This window comes from Vidua chalybeata, chromosome 22 (genome assembly GCF_026979565.1).
Source record: "Vidua chalybeata isolate OUT-0048 chromosome 22, bVidCha1 merged haplotype, whole genome shotgun sequence".
NCBI lineage: Eukaryota > Metazoa > Chordata > Aves > Passeriformes > Viduidae > Vidua > Vidua chalybeata.
Genome location: NC_071551.1, coordinates 5,381,021 through 5,397,976, shown reverse-complemented (window position 1 = coordinate 5,397,976; position 16,956 = coordinate 5,381,021). Strand labels below are relative to the sequence as shown.

Genomic DNA, 16,956 nt, shown 5'->3' with positions numbered 1-16,956 from the left:
ATTCTACATGCACACTCTCTCTCTCTCTAGTTAAGAACTGAAAGGACAAGCAAGTCAAAGGTAATGTCTGCTGAGTGCCCCTGATTGGAGCACCTTGTTGCCTGTAGTCCTGATTTTTGCCTGTTTGCTGCCCTATAATTACCTGCTCCTGTATCCTCGAGGTCGTGGTCTGGCTCGGTGGTGCTTTGTTAGTTCTGGAATGCATGTCTGCACTGTGCTTTGGAGATATGGGAAATAATCTTTTTGGCATGATTGCTTTGGCTCCCGGGGTGCAGGTGATAAACATTGCAGAGAATGGAGAATTTTCTCCAGGTAATTGGTGGCTGTAGTGATTCTCCAGGGTTGGACTCACAGCCTGCTGTTCATGACCCATCTGTCCGCAGAGTTTTTTTGAAACAGAAATTACCAAGTTTTTTTTAGGAAGAACAAAGTCTGTTTAAAGCTTTTGTTTTGTTTCTAAAAGTCCCATTGCCAACATTCCACTGTCTGCAGATCATTTGTAATCTGCTCCACAAGTCCTGTGCTGTTTCTCTTCTGAGTGGTTGGTCATTGGGATCACATCTGCTGGTCAAACTGGTGTTTGATTATTGTACATGCTCTGGTTGTGCTCTGATACCCTGACCTGTTTGAGGGCTGGAAGGAAGGAAAACTGCAAATCAAGTGGTGCTGGATGGTGGAGGAAGAAAAGCTGGTTTACAAAAGGGGACACAAAGGGCAAAAATTGCTGGGTACTGTTGTTGTTTGATAAGAAAACCAGAACGGTCACATTGTGCCGCTGTGCATGGACTGAGATTTCTTGAAGCAACAGGGCTTTGTGCAGCTAAAACTGAATGTGCAAAATGTTTTGCTGCCTTTGGCCAGGCATTTGAAATCACAAGTTATTTTTAAAATCATGATTAACATGGGCAACTTGTACCTTGAGAACAAAATGGTAACACATAAGGAATGAATCTTAGCTAAGGTGTAATTTGTCACAGATAACTAACCCTGTATCTCTGTTTTTCTTGTTTCTTTCTTTTTCTTTTCATGCCTCCCAAGAAGATGTCTGCCACTTCTCAATGCAGAGGTCAGTCACTTCTTTATGCAGCCTAGAAACGATCACAGAAGAGCCTGTCCTTGCCAATGAGAACCATCACTGCAGCCTTCTCTTCCCCCTGCCCGTTAGCCCTTACAGTGATTCTGAGGAAGGATCTGGGTCTGACCATTCCACCGAAGCTCCATCAGAGGGAAGCAGCACACCCAACCAGCCTCAAGAGCCCCAACCCTCCAGAGAACAAGGAGCAAATGTGGCTGCAGAAGACCAAGGGCAGGATGTCCCAAGAGCAGCTGACACAAGTTTAGTAGCCGCAGAGGATGAGAGGAAAAGCGTGGCAGGATGTCCCACAGAAGGAAATGGCTGGACACAGTGCAGTGAGGCTGAAGAGCAGGGTGGATCAGCAGCACATCCCCAAAAAGCCAGGCTGGTAGAGGCAGCAGATCATGGTGCTGGCCAACCTGTAGGAAACGGCCTGAAGCAAAACAATCAACCAGGTCAGGTATTAGCAGACATGAAAAGCACCTCTGAATCCAAAGGGCAAAACCCGGGTGCAGCAGCTGTTCCACCCCAGCAAAGCAGTGTCATTAACAGCCTGCAGGCAGATTCTCCCCAGAAAGCCCAGGCTGCACAGGCTCTCCCTGTCTCTGTTTCTCAGACGAGCTCTTACACGTTGGCAAGAAGGGCAAAGAGTGAAGGACTGAAGATGTCAGACTCCTCAGCCTTAATAAAAATTCCGAGCAGCCAGTCTCCAGCAGCTGAGGTGTACTTTGATGCCACTGTCAATGACCGGATCTGGAGCAAGCTGGACTGCAGCAGCCACCGTGACAGCTTGTCCTCCTCGTCCAGCATGTCCTCCAATGACACCGTCATCGACCTCTCCCTCCCCAGCCTGGCTCGCAAAAGCCTCCCGGACCTGGGCATCCGCCAGGACAGCCTGGAGCCCCTGGCCATCAGGAAGGGCATGCGCCCACGCTCCGCCACCACCTGCAGCACCGAGATGCCAATGGTCAGCAAGAGCAAGTCCAACCCCAACCTGAGGTCTGGCCAGCTGTCGGCTGATGAGCTGTGCCCCCGGCCCCTGGCCAGGAGCCCTCAGGACGCCTTCTCGTCCATTCCTAGAAGGCACACCTGGAGCAGGCTCTACATGGAGAGTCTCAGGCAGTCCTCTCACAAATCCAAAGCGCATGACACGGTTGGGAATAACCAGACAAAGTCCAAAAGCCTCGGGGACCTTACCTCTGACGACATCGTGTGCACTTTTGAGAGCAAATACCGCAGCATCAGCAGGAGCTTCGTCACCCGCTCCATGCGGGAGCAGCGCCGCTCCTCAGGCCTGCGGCCCTCCGCCAAATCCCGGGACGAACTGACTGAGCAGCTGAAGAAGCTGACAGCCTTCCAGCAGGAAAACGATATCACCTCCCCCATCAGCCTTGAGCCCAGCGAGTCGGAGGAGGAGGGCGAGAGCGTGGGGCTGCTGCGCCGCTCATCGTCGCGCAGCCAGAGCCGCGTGCGCTACATCGCCAACAGAGCGCGGCAGGCCCAGGAGAGGCAGCGCCTGCAGGGCCGGGCACAGCTCGGGGGCAGCCCCATCGAGGAGAGGGGCAACCCCGAGGGCGCCTGCAGCGTGGGCAGGGCCGGCTGCACCGACCCCGCTGCCCACACGGCCCTGCCGTCCTCGCCCAAAGCCCAGCCCGAGTGCGTGGCGGACACCGAGGTGTTCTTCATGCTCAAACTGTGACCCTGGCAGCGCTGGGCACTGCTTGCACTCCTGTCACAGCAAAACACGGCGACCTGAGAGGCCCCAGACATCCTGCCACGGCTCGGTGCTTCCTGGCCTTCCCTTGAGCCCAAGGGTGCTCGATACCATGACTCCAAAGATGAGGAATTCATTTTTAATTGCGCTTTGCCCAGCCTCCGATTTGGCCTCCTTTGTGTGTGACCACTTCTTGCGTTTGCTGTTTGCTCTTGGTCTTTACTAATTTCAATAATTCTTCTGACAATAGTAACCTTGATGTTTAATAGCTAAATGTGATGCTAACGACAGCTAAGGTGAATTTTGCTCTTACAAATCATGGATCCATGTAAGGAGGCTGGACTTAAATCACATTTTATTTTCTGGAAGAGTTTGAGGCTTCTGAGGGTGTGAATTAATAATGTAGAAGACACAGTCCATCTTCCATTGTGGACCTGCTTATTTCCGTGAAAATCCATATTTTCTCTTTGAAGAAGAGCTCTCTTGTTCCAAAGCAATGCTTTTATAAACCCAGCCTGTTTATATATCTATATATATATAAATATCTATATATATACACCTGTGTGTATGCAAAGATATGTCTGCACATGTATGTACACATGCACACCCTGAACCTGAACTGTGACTGCTCCTTGTCTCAAGGCATTGTCTGAGGGAATTGAGACAGGAGAGAGAAGGGAATGCCTAAAAATAGACAGGAAATATCTTCTGACTTTACTTCAGAAATGGCTACAAAGCATGTTAGTCTTTTCTTGAAACAGCACTGTCCCTTCCTATGGTATTTTAACAATGCTGCTGTACAGAGCACTTTTTGGATGAATTTTACTATTTCTGTATTGCACTGCCATGCAAAATTTTCAATGATATGTTTAAAAAAAGAGATATTTAATTTTTTTAGATGGACATATTTAGAATTAAATAACAACCTAAACAGAGTAATAATTTCATCCCCCCCTTTTTTTTTACTTTTTATTTTTAGGGATGTTGTCATGTGTCCCCCCCAGTCCCCAATTATGATGTCATTTATTATAGATGTACATTTTATCAGTGATGGAGAAGAATGTTTACTGAGATGCATTTTAAAGAGAAACAGAGGTTTAATTTTATTTCAGGCTGCATAGAGTCCCTATTATTGAGAGGATATTTTGCCTTTGTAATGATTCTTTTGTGTATATTGCAAAATTTAAGAATTTGTTTGTAAAACCACCTTACACTACTAAAATAAACATATTTAACCTTCCAGCTGGTGACTCTTTAGCTGTAACACAACACTGGGGTTTGTGATACACAAACATGGTTCATTCTATCTGCTTTGTTTTTCAGCTTCCTTTGTGGATAACATTTAATTTTACTCTTTTTCAGAGGAGTAGCCAGTGCAGACCCAGCTCAGATTTCCTCAGGTCCTCCAGAACTTGTGCAAGGATTGGCAGAGACCGACATTCTGTGGTGTGAGACACAGCACAGGGGCTGGGGCAGAGCCCTGGCTGAGAGGGTGAAAATTCTGGGGGAACTGGTGGGATTAGTAGCCAAACAGACAGAAGGAGCTGATCCACCCTGGAGCAGCTGTACAAGTAACACAGATGGCCCTGTTTCATCACTGAGGGGGTTTAAAGTCTGGCTGAAAATGCTGCAGCACAATTTTGCTCTTCACCTGTCACTTGATTGAAAAATCACTTCTATTCCTGTCCCAGCAAAGTGCACAGTGAAAGTGCATTTTACTTCCTTGACACTCCTCCTGGAAGGGCTGTCACTTGTGGAGCTGGAAAGGGGCTCTTGGTTCTAATTTTAGCATCACTTGGCCACAAGAATTCAAACTCTGAGATACCAAAACAGTAACAAAATTTAGACTCTGAGATATCAAAATGTGAAGCTGACAGTGTTATCACCATAACACGGCGACGGGACTGGAGGGGTTAAATTTTCTGCTCAAATCTTTTCAAATGCTCTTCGGCACGTTTTGTCTGAAAATATTCCCTCGGTTTTCCAGGCTGGCTCAGATCTGCACAGCTTGTCTGCAGGACTCAGATCCTGCAGGTGCCAGCACAGCTTTGTGCAGCAGAGGTTTGGGGGGTGCACCGAGGTGACCCCACAGCGTCACTGCAGGCTCTGAAGGAAAGGAGGTGAAGCTGCAGCAGAACGTGTCATCTGCCAAGAGGAGCCTCTCATTGTGTCCCAGCACAAAGCAAATTTCATTAACATTCTCTGGATGAAAAATCATTCATGTAATACTTTAATTTCGGGCTGAAAAGCTGCAGGGAGTCGCTGCTTTTGTAGCTTTAATGCTTTTGCAGCTTTAATGTCAAGTACATGCAACTTGACAGCTTTGGAAAGTTAATGTCTAAAAGGCCTATTTGTGTCTTCTCAAAGACTAAGTCTCACAATCAGATTATTTTCATCTTTAATTGATTAAGCATTAATACAATGAATTTTTGCATCTCACAGGAGGCAGCATCATGGAGCACTTTAAAACATTTTCCTTCGTTCAGAATTTTAACTAACAGTGTCTGGATTTAAGTCATTAGGGTACATCTGAAATTTGCCCTCTTGCTTCCAAATTAGTAGCAACCACTTTTACAGCTTGTTTTGTGACACTACATAAGACTGACCATTCATCATGTATTTATTTATTCCTATAAGTGGAATTTATTCCAGCATTTGAAAATTATTTGGGATTTAATTCAGCAGAAGGTCACAGTTTTGGTATTCATTCTTCTGCTCTTCCTGAGACTCCTGGATGGGCATTTCAGTTCATTAAACTGTAAGATCTGAGATCCAAAGTCCCCAGATCACAAGCAGTGTAATGGACATGGCTGGACATGGGATTTATGGGCTCTGTTCCTGCAGCTTGGCCTTCATGAGCACTGACAATGAACATTCAATTGTGTCTTTCAAAGCTGATTTTGTCTGTGTGATCAACAGGCAGGAAAACGGGCACAGCTGCTGGGGACAGTTCCAAAGGGAGGAATCTTACAGCAACACCACAGGCCAGGAAGAGAATTTTGTGAGTGTTGATGCAGCATCCAGCTGCTGGACTGAGCTGCTTCCACAGCCTGGCTTTGGTGTGGTCTCCTCCTTCCCCAAAGCCCCAGGTGTCCCCTGGTCCAGCTGGCACGTTTAGAGGCCACTCCTCCTCCTCCTCCTCCTCCTCCTCCTCCTCCTCCTCCTCTCCCGGGTATTTATCCCAGCACGGGATGCCCAAACCTGTGGGACCCTCACTCCTCTGTGCCGGGCATCCCGAGCAGCTCCCGCACGGACCCACGGACGGACGGACAGACGGCCCAAGGGAGTCGCTGTAAGTGAGAAACTGCCTTCAATTCGTGCTCTGCTTCTGGCAAGGGGCAAAGCCTGCTGCCACCGGCTCCTTCCTGGCTTTTTAACCCAGATGTGCACCCTACTTGTGCTTTTAGATAATCCGTAAGCAGCGTGGTTAACAACTTTCTGTTCAAGGTGATGCCAGCAATACCAGCTCTGAGCAGTTTGGGGGTTTCTAGAGGAGACCTCTTGAAACAAAGATGATTTTGTTGCATGTACCAAATTGTAAGAGAAAAGGAACAGGAATTTAGAGGTTAAACCTACCAGGAAAAGCACAGCTCCTCCCTGGCTCAGCCTGAAGGCTGCTGCTTCTTTTCCTTTTTTTCCCCGTGGTTGTTGCAGCTGCTCAGTTTTTGTGCTGCTCTGGCAACAGCCATGAGCAGCAACTACTTTGTCTAAAAAGTAGTTGTAGGATAAAGTCAGTGTTTATTGGTTTTGTCAGCTTTTACAGAGATGGGGCAGCTGAGAGGTGTTTTAAAAGTTTTTATTCCTTTATCAGGCTCTTGTGAGACACAAGAGATGTAAAAATGCCATTCCATCAGAAGCCAAGCCATTTCCTGGTCACAGTGCAATGCATCTTTCACAGTTCTAATTCTCTTATTATAATATCTGGTCTTTTTTCAAGGCCACATTTTGAAACTTGTTGAAACTTGTTTCTAGTTCAGTCCCTCTCTCAACAATGCCATCTCTATCCCATGGCCTTCCTAAGTGAGCACACCTTATCTCAGTGGTTGCATACAGATGTACAGGACTGTGTGAGCTTTCTGTCAGGTTTTGAAAATTCCTCACAAATCCATTTCCCACATTGGCTGATGTACAGCTCCGATCTCAGCCCTCTCCTCTGGGATCCTTTCACAAGGATCAACATTTTCCCATTTGGCAGAATTTTTTAACAGCAATAACAACAAAATCAGCATTGAAATTTAACCTGGAAAGAACCTTCTGTGGAGGTTTTAGTTATTTCTCTCATTAGGGAAAATGAATGAGGGAAAGTACTGAGCTGTAATGCTAAGAGTTTTCATAGGATGCAGGACTGGGAAATTTCCTAAAGGTAAGATCACTAAATCCAGTGTTTTCTGAGCATCAGTCAGCCACAAATAATGCCATGTGTAGTGAATTTTTGCCTACACACTCTCATAAATTTTAAGTTTTTTGGGGCATTTTAAATTTATTTTTTATTGTTTCTGGTGTAATGGTGTCCTGTATCTTGTTGGACAACAAATACCATAAAAAATATTGCTGCTGCTTCCTCTCCTCTCCTTTCCCTGGGGAGGAACCCACAGGGAGAGAACCACCAGTGGGTAAATCACCTTTTTCAGGTTTGTCACATCATTTTTGCTGCAGTGGGGACTTCACCAGAGCCTTTCTTTAGTATTTGTTCTGGCTGAGCTCAGCAGGGACTCTTTTCAGGGAATCTGAAAAGAGAGATCTTGTTTGGAATTGTGGCTCTACAGAAAAAGGAGCAGAAAATCCAGGACAAACTGACCTCACCCAGTGCTGAGGAACTGTAGAACCAGGTTTAACTGCTTGCCTTTCACCTCCAGCAGGAAGGTTCCTGTAGAGCAGCAGGAATTTCTGCTCCCATGGATAAAGGTCTTCACTTCACAATCTGTGTGGTTACAGCCGTGCTGCTCCTGAGGGAATCGAGCCAGGCAGGTGAGGAAAAGGATCCAGAAGTGTTGGCTGCACCCAAACCTGGTTTTGTTCTCCTTCAGAGCATTAATTCCTTCAGTTTTTACCTGCCAGCGCTTGCAGGATTTTGTCCTAATCTCAGAATTTGCCTTTCAAGTGGGTTCTTAAGAGATTCCCCAGGGCTCACCTTGTGGCTGGGACTTTGTGAGTGCTGCCACCAAGTGCCTTTGATGTCCCCAAGTGTCTTTGATGTCCCCAAGAGTCTTTGCTGCTACAGTTGAAAACCAGATGACAGAGATGGGGGAAGATGAAAAAAGCCAAGAAAAAGGGTGGGCTTAGGTGTGGTTACTGTGGTTAAAGCTGCACTTCTGTGAGTTTATGGTCCCTTGAGCTGCAGCAAGATGTGCTGAGGATGGGGGAGAAAACTGAGGTGAGGTGGCCAGTCCTGACCAGTGCCAGGAGCCTTTTCCCCAGGAACCCAGCAGGAACATCCCTTTGGAAGGCTGGGCAAGCTCAGGGTAGCAGGAGCAAAGAAAAAGCTGATTTTTTACAGCCAAAGTCTCTTCCTGCAACCACCAACCTACGGGGAAGGGAGGGATGAGCCCTTCCCTTTGTCCTGTGCTGCTGCAGCCCCCGAGGAGGATTCCCAGGAGGAATCCCAGGATTCCCAGGAGGATTCCCAGGAGGATTCCCAGCAGAAGCCTTGGTGCTGGGCAGTGTCTCTGCCATGACCTGGGGTTGGTGCTGCAGCCCCATCGCCCCTGGGCCTTTCAGGAGGGCTCACAAAGGGGCTTTGAGCTGGGAGCTGGAGCCCTCAGAAGGCTCTGCTGCCTTCCAAGGAACCCCACGGGGCCTCCAAAAGCTGCTGCTGGCTTTAAAGGGTTTCTAAAGGGAGACAAGAGAACTCCTTTGTGGAGATTTCCAGCCCCCATGGAGAACTGTAGTGGAGAGGGAAAAAACAGGTTTTGTTTTACAATAATGTGGAGTTCAGCACAAGGCCAGAAAATGCAACGCCAAAGAAGGAAAAATAAATACATAATGAATGAATATGCTGTTATATTTAGAGAAAAACCCACAGCTTTTGCTTGAAAGAGTGAGAACACCCTGCATTTTTTGGTTTATCTTGAGGGATTTTTGGCTTTTGTGCTGTGAATTCTCTGAGTCCAAGGAACAATGCTAAGCAGATTCTAGAAAAAATCATCCTGGGCAATTAATAAGCAATATATTGACAAAATTGTGGTTTTAATTCTGCATCTCAGATGCAGAACCTGCCATCAGCAAGGGAAAGGCAGAGTAAGAAGAAACAGTGTCTGGGAAGTGGGTGGAGAGGAACTTTTGGCTTCTCCTCAGGGGAAGATGGGGCTTGGCAGGAGTGGGGGCAGACCTGGGCTGTGTGAGGAGGCAGAAGAGCTGCTGCTGCCCCTCCTCAGGGGTGGACTGGCCGTGCAGGAGTCCCCCAGAGGGTGAGGGACATTAAGTGACATCATTAAGTGACATTAGAACCTCCTGCAGCCCCTCTCTGCTGTCTCTGCCTCCTTTTGTGCCTGGGGGAGGAAACGAAGGGGCTTTGGGAGTTGAGGGTGGTCGTTCTGACTATTTCAGTGCACTGTGAAATGAGGAGCTGTAAACACAAGCCCCACACAAATCTGATTTTGTTGTCTTTTTCCAGGAGCTGGGAGGAATGATGATGCTGTGGGTAAGGTATGTCTGAGCTCATTAGTGCAGAGCTACTAAGGAGGTCGTGGGGCAGATCTTACATATTTAATTCAGAAATAGTGGCCAGAGTGTACAAAGGTTTTCATCTTTGAAGAGTTATTATTTTAAGAACACTGTTCATGGCTGGCTGTGTCGCTGTGCTGTTTTCCTTTCTTTGTTTTTGTGGTTTTTTTTTTTTTTTTGACTGAATTTTTTGTCCAGAGCTCAAAATTCAGTTGTGCCCCAGGGAAGAACCTGCCAGTAGCCCTCGTCTTCATGGCTGGTAGAGTTGTGGAACTTGTGATCACAGCCTTCCAGACAAAGCTCATCACTCAAACCCTTCCAGTGCACAGAGAGAATTAAAACAAGATCATTTTGCTCCTGGAAGGACTGAGGTTTCTTTTGCACGTTTTGTACTGCATATATATATATGTATATATTTAATATATTTATACATTCACACACACATATGCACATCCTCTCTCTTTCTCTAGAAAAATCACCCTGTCATTTTACAATAAGCAGATACATTTAAGACCAACAAACCTCGCAGAGTCTGACACTTCACTAGAAAAAGCTACAATTGCCCTGAAGTGGCTTTGATGAGGAATCCTCTCGAGTGGGTGACTGTAAAACTGCAAGATGTATCTTTAACTCACAGAAGTGAATCCACGTTTTCCTCTCCTCCTCCTCTCAGGTTTCCAGCTGTTCTGTGTCTCCTGGAATTGCTCTCTAATGAGACCTTAATTGGCTGCTAATTCTTTTGTCTGCAGCAGGAATTGGTCTCTTGGGAAGGCTGTACACACCACCTGAAGGTGTGCGGCAGCGTTTGCAGTGATTTTCGTTTGCACCAGGCAATGAAGTGAAACGCTGCGATTTATTAATTAGTTAGGAAGCAGCAGCAGCCACTGCAGGTTTAGGGCTGGTTTAACCCTCCTACACCTCCCAGGTCACCCCAGGGTAAGGCCCAGCCTGGTGGGGCCATGCCTGGCACTTGGAAACCCAACTGTTCCTCAATTTCTGGTTTGCAGGGCACAGACCCACGGGGAGCAGGAGAGGGACTTCCAACCCTGACTGTCACAACCATCCTGGTAAGGCTGTGACAGTGGCAGGGAACAGCTGGAGCTGCTCTTTGCCTTTCATTTGATTGATTTTATTGATGTGCAGGGGGTGTTTTGGGCTGGCTTTGGCAGGGATGGCCCTGCTCCTGGCAGGGTTTTGGGGGCTGGCTCAGGGCTGTGGAGGTGCCAGCTGTCTGCAGTGGGCACAGGGAGGATTTGGGGGCTGTCACTGGGGGCACAGGGCTGTGTCAGTGCCCTGGGGAGGCAGCCAGGTCTCTCTGCTGAGCTGCACCTGAGGGGCTCAGTCCCCTGTGTGTTGTTTCTGCCCTGAGGTAGGAACAATGTAAAGGTCACACAGGGACAAAAACAGATGATAAAATCCCCCAAATGCATCACCAGGTGCTCCAGACAAGCAGGACTTTCAGGAGAAGCTGCAGCAGTGAATTTTCTGATCCTGATGTCAGGCCCTGCCCAGCCTGCGCCCCTCACCTGAGGCTTTGATGGGCCAAAATTAAAATATTTGGCTTTTAGGCTTTTGAGAAGAGGTTTTCACTTATTCCTGTGGTGCCTGTGACCTGCAGGATGCAGCTGCCCTGGGGGTGTTTCATCTTCCCAGTGCAGAAACGCGGAGATGAATAACGGGGCGGGTTTGCCAAGGCCGGGTTTAACCCCCCTGGGCTGAGCCGGGCGCGTGTCCCTCCCTCCCAGGAGGATCCCTACGTGATGGTGAGGGGAGCAGAGCTGGAGGGGTACTGCATGGACCTGCTGGCAGCCCTGGCGGGGATGCTGCGCTTCCAGTACCGCGTCAGGGTGGTGGGCGACGGCCAGTACGGCGCCGTGGCCGCCGGCGGCAACTGGAGCGGCATGATCGGAGAGATCCTCAGAAGGGTAAGGCCCAGTCCGTGTTCCTGACCCACCCTGCAGGGACAGGACAGCAGGAGCAGCTCCTGGGCTCCCTTAGCATCTGCTCAGGGATTGAGGAACTCGGAGTTGTCCTGTGGAAGGGATGAGCAGCAAGACTTGGGGTTGGGTTTGGCCGACAGGGATGGAAATACGAGGAGACAGCGGCCACAGCGGGACATCCCTGTTACAGCCAGGCACTGCCAGGGCTGCACTCGTCTGTGTCACTGTTTCTCTGTAGCCTGTGAGACTGTGCAGACACCTTGGCAAAACTTATCCTGAGCTTAACCCCTGGGTGAGACTCATTTCATTCAGAATGGCAGTGCCCAGACTCTTCAAGAGATGCTTGAATACACATTTCACCCCATCAGGTGCGTTCCCTGTGGCTGATGTTCTGTCATCTGTGGGGAACACTTCAGTTAAAGCTCTTTGCCCCTCTGAGCTCAGTCTGTGCCCAGCTCTCAGCCTGGGTCAGACAGGAACAACCTTTTCTCCTGGGTGAGTAAACCCAGCCTAGCTCGTGCTGCAGAAGGAAACCAGAAGCCCCAGATACCAACCAGCACCTCACTGTGAATGACTCCACTGGGTGGAATTCCATTCCAGTGATTCCTATGGGAAACCTGTCCTGTTCCTTGGGGCTCACGTCCCAAGGCTGTTGACCTGGAGAAGTGATGCCATTTCAATCAGCCAGGGAAGCGCCTGCTTGAGGGACAGAAATGTTTGAGGGGCAGAAATGTTCCCTGGGCTGGGTGGCTGATCGGTTTTTATCTCCTTGGCAGGAAGCTGACATTGCAGTGGCTCCACTGACTGTCACTTCAGCCAGGGAAGAGGTGGTGTCCTTCACCACGCCCTTCCTGCAGACTGGGATTGGGATCTTGCTCCGCAAGGACACGGCCTCCCAGGACATGTCTTTCTTCCACTTCCTGTCTCCTTTCAGCAAGGAGACCTGGACAGCCCTTTTATTTGCTTACCTGCTCACGTGCTTCTGCCTCTTTCTTGTCGCCAGGTACAAATGCATTTGTGTTCACAGACTGTGTTCAAGTCAGTGCCTTTCTCACCTATGAAGAGATTAGAAAGTCCCAGGGAGCCTTTTGCTCTGAGGAACCTCCTGTACAGCTCTAGTACAGTGGCTAAGAAAGCTTAAACCCTGTCAGATTAAGCCAGCGTTAGGAGTGGGATTCCCCGTGAGGAACACCAGATCTCTTGATGGGGATTATTTTTATTTTTCCCCCTCTGAATGTCTGGTTTTATCCTGTCATTTTCCCACAGACTGAGCCCCTGTGAATGGAATGAGCCAAAGAATGAAGAGAACCACTTCACTTTCCTGAACAGCCTCTGGTTTGGAGCAGGAGCACTGGCCCTGCAAGGTGAGCTGGGAGGATGCAGCAGAGCAGCTCTGGGAGCAGTGGGGTTTTTAAGGTGATGGTGCACCCAGCTCCTTCTGGGTGACACTGCAGTGAAAAGGTGTCTCAGTAGGGACACTTGGAGCACTAAACCAGTTTGGCAAGGTGTGAGTACAGACCTGCTGGGCTTGATGGTTGACTCTGGCTGGGGAATATTTTCTGCTCTGGGCAACCATTGCTCGGGGCAATGCCCAGCTGAGCACTTGTACAGAGGAGTTGTTTGTGCAGCTTTGTGCCACTGCTGCTGCTCCAGCCCTGCCCTGCAGCGCTGCTGCTGCTGCTCAGACCAGCACAGTGGGGCCCTCCAGGCTCAGGCTCTGCGTAGCTGCAGGGCAGGGTCTGCAGTTTGCCTTTAATTAAAGGGAAGTCTCTGTAACTCAGGCTGCTGGATCTGCAGGTCTTGGTGCGTCTCTGGCCCCGCGTCCCCTCCCGTGTGATTTATGGTGATTTATTGGCTCCCTGTGGTGCAGGTGCCACTCCCCGGCCCCAGGCGCTCTCAGTGAGGGTCATTGCTGTGGTCTGGTGGCTCTTCACCCTGGCCCTGCTGGCCGCCTACATCGCCAACTTCACGGCCCTGCTGAGCTCCGGCAGCGAGCAGCTCCCCATCCAGACCTTCGAGGACCTGGTCAAGCAAAGGAATCTGGAGTTTGGGACACTGGAGGGCTCCTCGACTTTCTACTACTTCAAGGTGCAGAGAATCTCGTTGTGCCCACACACAGGGGCTGTAGGACTGCTGAGCTGGGGCTGAGTCTCACAGCTCAGGCCTTATAACCCCTGCAACACCCTCGTCACTGTTGACTCCCTCAGATTTCCTGGAATACTTCAAATAATATGATTATTGTTCTGTTCAGCCCTTCCTCCACCTCTTCTCACAGGAAATCAGGCACAGAACTCTTATTTTTATTCTGAATTCTCCTTTAAAAATCTCTCTATTCTCCAGGGGCTGCATCTGTGACACTTGTGTCCCTGTGTTGGGGACAATCTGTGCTTGCAGGGGTTCACACATGGTTTAAGTGCTCTTCTCCAAACTGTTTTACAACCCTTGCACATACAGGCAGATTTTTTTTTTTTTTTTTTTGGTGGTTGTCTCACCTTTGAGTTTGACACTTGGATTTTTGGGCTGCAGAACTCCAAGAACCCCATCCACCAGATGATCTATGAGTACATGGAGAAGAGGCGGGAGCACGTTCTGGTCAAGACCTACCAGGAGGCCGTGCAGCGCGTGATGGACTCCAACTACGCCTTCATCGGCGAGTCCATCTCGCAGGACCTGGCGGCCGCCCGGCACTGCAACCTCATCAGGGCCCCCGAGGTCATCGGGGCCCGCGGCTTCGGCATCGCCACCACCCAGGGTGAGTCCCTGTCCCCTGTGCTGCCCCACTCCTCCCTGGGAGGGACAGCAACGGGCCAGAGCCAACACTGCTGTCAGGGTGACCAGACTGAAAACAGGGTCACTGCTCTGCGGGGAATTAACACTGGCTCTCACTTTGAACCCTAATCCACAAATATTCCATCTCCTGGCGTCCTTGGCCCCAGGGATGCAGATCCCCTAACGCAATGAGCAGGGGACAGTCTGCTCATGTTCTTCCCAAAGCACCTTTGCTCTGCCCTTATCCCCCCAGTGTAACCACCCCTCTGTGGCCAGGGCAGGATCGTTGTTAGCCAGGAAAAGCCTTTGGCAGGCGGGGCTGTGTTCAGTGACACCTCTGACCCCTTTAACAGTGTTTAACTAAACACTGGGAGCTCTGCCATCCTCCTCTCTCTCCTCTCCCTCTGCCCAGCATCCCCCTGGACCAAGCCCCTGTCCATCGCCGTGCTCAAGCTGCGCGAGTCGGGCGACCTGGACTACCTGCGGAACAAGTGGTGGGAGAGCAGCTGCCTGCGCCAGAGCCGGGACCGCTGGGGGCCCCTGGAGCCGCCGGCGCTGGGGGGGCTCTTCCTCACGCTGGGCATCGGCCTCGCCCTCGGCATCCTCGCCGCCCTGGCCGAGCTCTCCAGCAGCAGCCGCCGCGCGGCCGCGCACGCCAAGGTGGGCTCTGGCTCCTGCTCCTGTCCTGCCCCGTGTCCCTCCTTCCACCAAGGTGGGCTCTGGCTCCTGCTCCTGTCCTGCCCCGTGTCCCTCCTTCCACCAAGGTGGGCTCTGGCTCCTGCTCCTGTCCTGCCCCGTGTCCCTCCTTCCACCAAGGTGGGCTCTGGCTCCTGCTCCTGTCCTGCCCCGTGTCCCTCCTTCCACCAAGGTGGGCTCTGGCTCCTGCTCCTGTCCTGCCCCGTGTCCCTCCTTCCACCAAGGTGGGCTCTGGCTCCTGCATTTAATCCTGTCCTTCCTCCCCGTGTCCCTCCTGCACCAGCCAGGCCCCAGCATTTCCACCCTGACCTTGGTTTTCTAAGGAAAGCTGTGCAGTGGGGCTGGGGTGAGGGGAGGCTGTGCATTTACTCCTTAAAGTGCCAAGATTTCACGGTTTGGGGTGTGGGATGGGTTTGTAGCCTGAACAGCAAAAATATAATATTTTGAAATAAAATAAACCCCTAGCACCCTTTCCCCCCCAAAAAAATAATTAACATTCCTTGAAGTCCCAAGGCAGCCAAAGTGTATTCCACTGCCCTGGGTGTTAGAGAGGACAGTAAATGATCCTTAACAAGTTTATTCCCACTGGTGGCTGTTCTTCAGTCATTAGACAAGGAAAACACACACACAGTGAAACTGCACCAGTGTCCCAGTGTGCCCCTTGGTGCTCCTGCTCTCCAGCTCTCCAAGTGTGCACGTGGAAAAGATGGATCCACAGAACAACGCACCCACAGCCTTCTCTCCCCCTTTCTCTTTCAGAAATCTTGTTGCTCTGTTTTCACAGAAGAAATCTGCACTCGTCTACGCATAAAAGGGGCCACCAGACAAAGCCAGGACACGTCAGGGAAGGCAAATGCTTGAGGAGTTTTTGCTGTGTTAGGGTTGTACCACGTCCTAGGAGCTGTATCAGTGTAGGAAGATGTTTTTCTGCTAGTCTAGAGTGTTAGGTTGCTAATTAAACACACACACAGCACTTCTGGAGTGGTAGTGGAGCTGCAGACACAAGGAAATTAAGTGGCTTGGAAGAAATTAAACTGATAAGGGGGAGAGTGGAACTGTGACAAGTGAATAAACTGGAGCTGAGCTGGCCAGGATGGTGGATCCATGTTTAGGTTTGAAGTTCACCCTGTAAGTCCATGAAGGCCTGTAGGAGGAAGTGACTGGGGACAGGTTAATGTGAAGCCTCTGCTACTAATTCCTGTGTGAGGAACAGTCGTGGAACATTAAAGCTCTTGTCTGTCTGCTGTCATCAGGAACAGCAGCTTAAGCATTGCAGCTATAAATAGCCTCATCCTGCCCTGCCTGAGCAGGAGGTGCTGGTCCCTGGAAGGGAATTCCTGAATCAGAACTGACAGTGCTGCTGTGCAACCCCAAACAGGCCCTCCCTGCACCCCAAAAAGGGAGCCCCTGCCACCAAGGAACCACTGGAGAAACGCCAGGCAGGGCTTCCCATCACAGGATAAGGGCCACTGTGGGGTGACAGCGAATGTTTTGTTCTCGTGTCCCAAGAATTGAGGATTGACAGTGGAAATCCATCAGTACCAGAGCAGGGAAGGAGTGTGGAGATGAGTCAAACACAGCACAGCCCCAGCTCCCCTGCAAGGGGAGATGTGAGGGTGTTTTGCATCACTCCCCTGCTCTCAAACAATGCTGAAGTTCAGAGGAACAGTTTCTCAGCTGTATGTTAAACACTTTCCTCATTAAGCTGTTTTCCCTTTCAGAGCTGGGATGGCTGAGGCATTTAAGTCTTAGGACAAATTGGTGGTGAAATCACTCCATTTATGAACTGCACAGCTGAAGGAGGGAAAAAGCAAATTGGGTACCTTGGGAATGCCTGTAATTGCATTGCAGGAACAAAGACACCAATCCTTGTCAGTCCCAGCAGTGAGAACTGAAGGCAATAGAAACCAAGGGGGCTCAGGCTGGGAAGTTTTGGGTGATCCTGAATCCAGCACTGCACATTCCCTAAGAGGGGAACTTAGTGAGACTCAGCTTCCAGCTGCTGTGAAGGAATTCTGTGCAGGTGCAGGACTCCCTCCCTTGTCCCTCCTGCTAATGAGAACAAACAAGGGGTTAGGAATTCCAGGTGTTGGGAAACC

The 16,956-nt window shown here is 49.9% G+C and overlaps 2 protein-coding genes across 3 annotated transcripts in view; both read left to right on the top strand.

The window, feature by feature from the left end:
* PLCH2 (phospholipase C eta 2) overlaps positions 1-4,031 on the top strand; it is a 30,258-nt gene extending 26,227 nt beyond the window's left edge. Inside the window, exon 21 of the mRNA XM_053963198.1 lies at positions 1,042-4,031. Coding sequence (XP_053819173.1) covers positions 1,042-2,774 — 1,733 coding nt within the window. The 3' untranslated portion in view covers positions 2,775-4,031. The remainder of the gene's footprint in view (positions 1-1,041) is intronic.
* A 1,951-nt stretch (positions 4,032-5,982) lies between these two features.
* LOC128798796 (probable glutamate receptor) lies at positions 5,983-16,415 on the top strand. 2 transcript variants are annotated; one of them, XM_053962636.1, is made up of 11 exons: positions 5,983-6,081; positions 7,646-7,757; positions 9,403-9,434; positions 10,460-10,519; positions 11,198-11,377; positions 12,169-12,395; positions 12,659-12,756; positions 13,263-13,480; positions 13,919-14,144; positions 14,574-14,821; positions 15,617-16,415. In XM_053962636.1, the coding sequence occupies exons 2-11, from the start codon at positions 7,685-7,687 to the stop codon at positions 15,716-15,718; spliced, it is 1,464 nt and encodes a 487-aa protein (XP_053818611.1). In that variant the 5' UTR covers positions 5,983-6,081; positions 7,646-7,684; the 3' UTR covers positions 15,719-16,415. The 2 variants fall into 2 exon arrangements, with proteins under 2 accessions (XP_053818611.1, XP_053818610.1); XM_053962635.1 differs by having other exon boundaries at positions 6,006-6,081; positions 7,649-7,757.
* Positions 16,416-16,956: the final 541 nt, after the last annotated feature.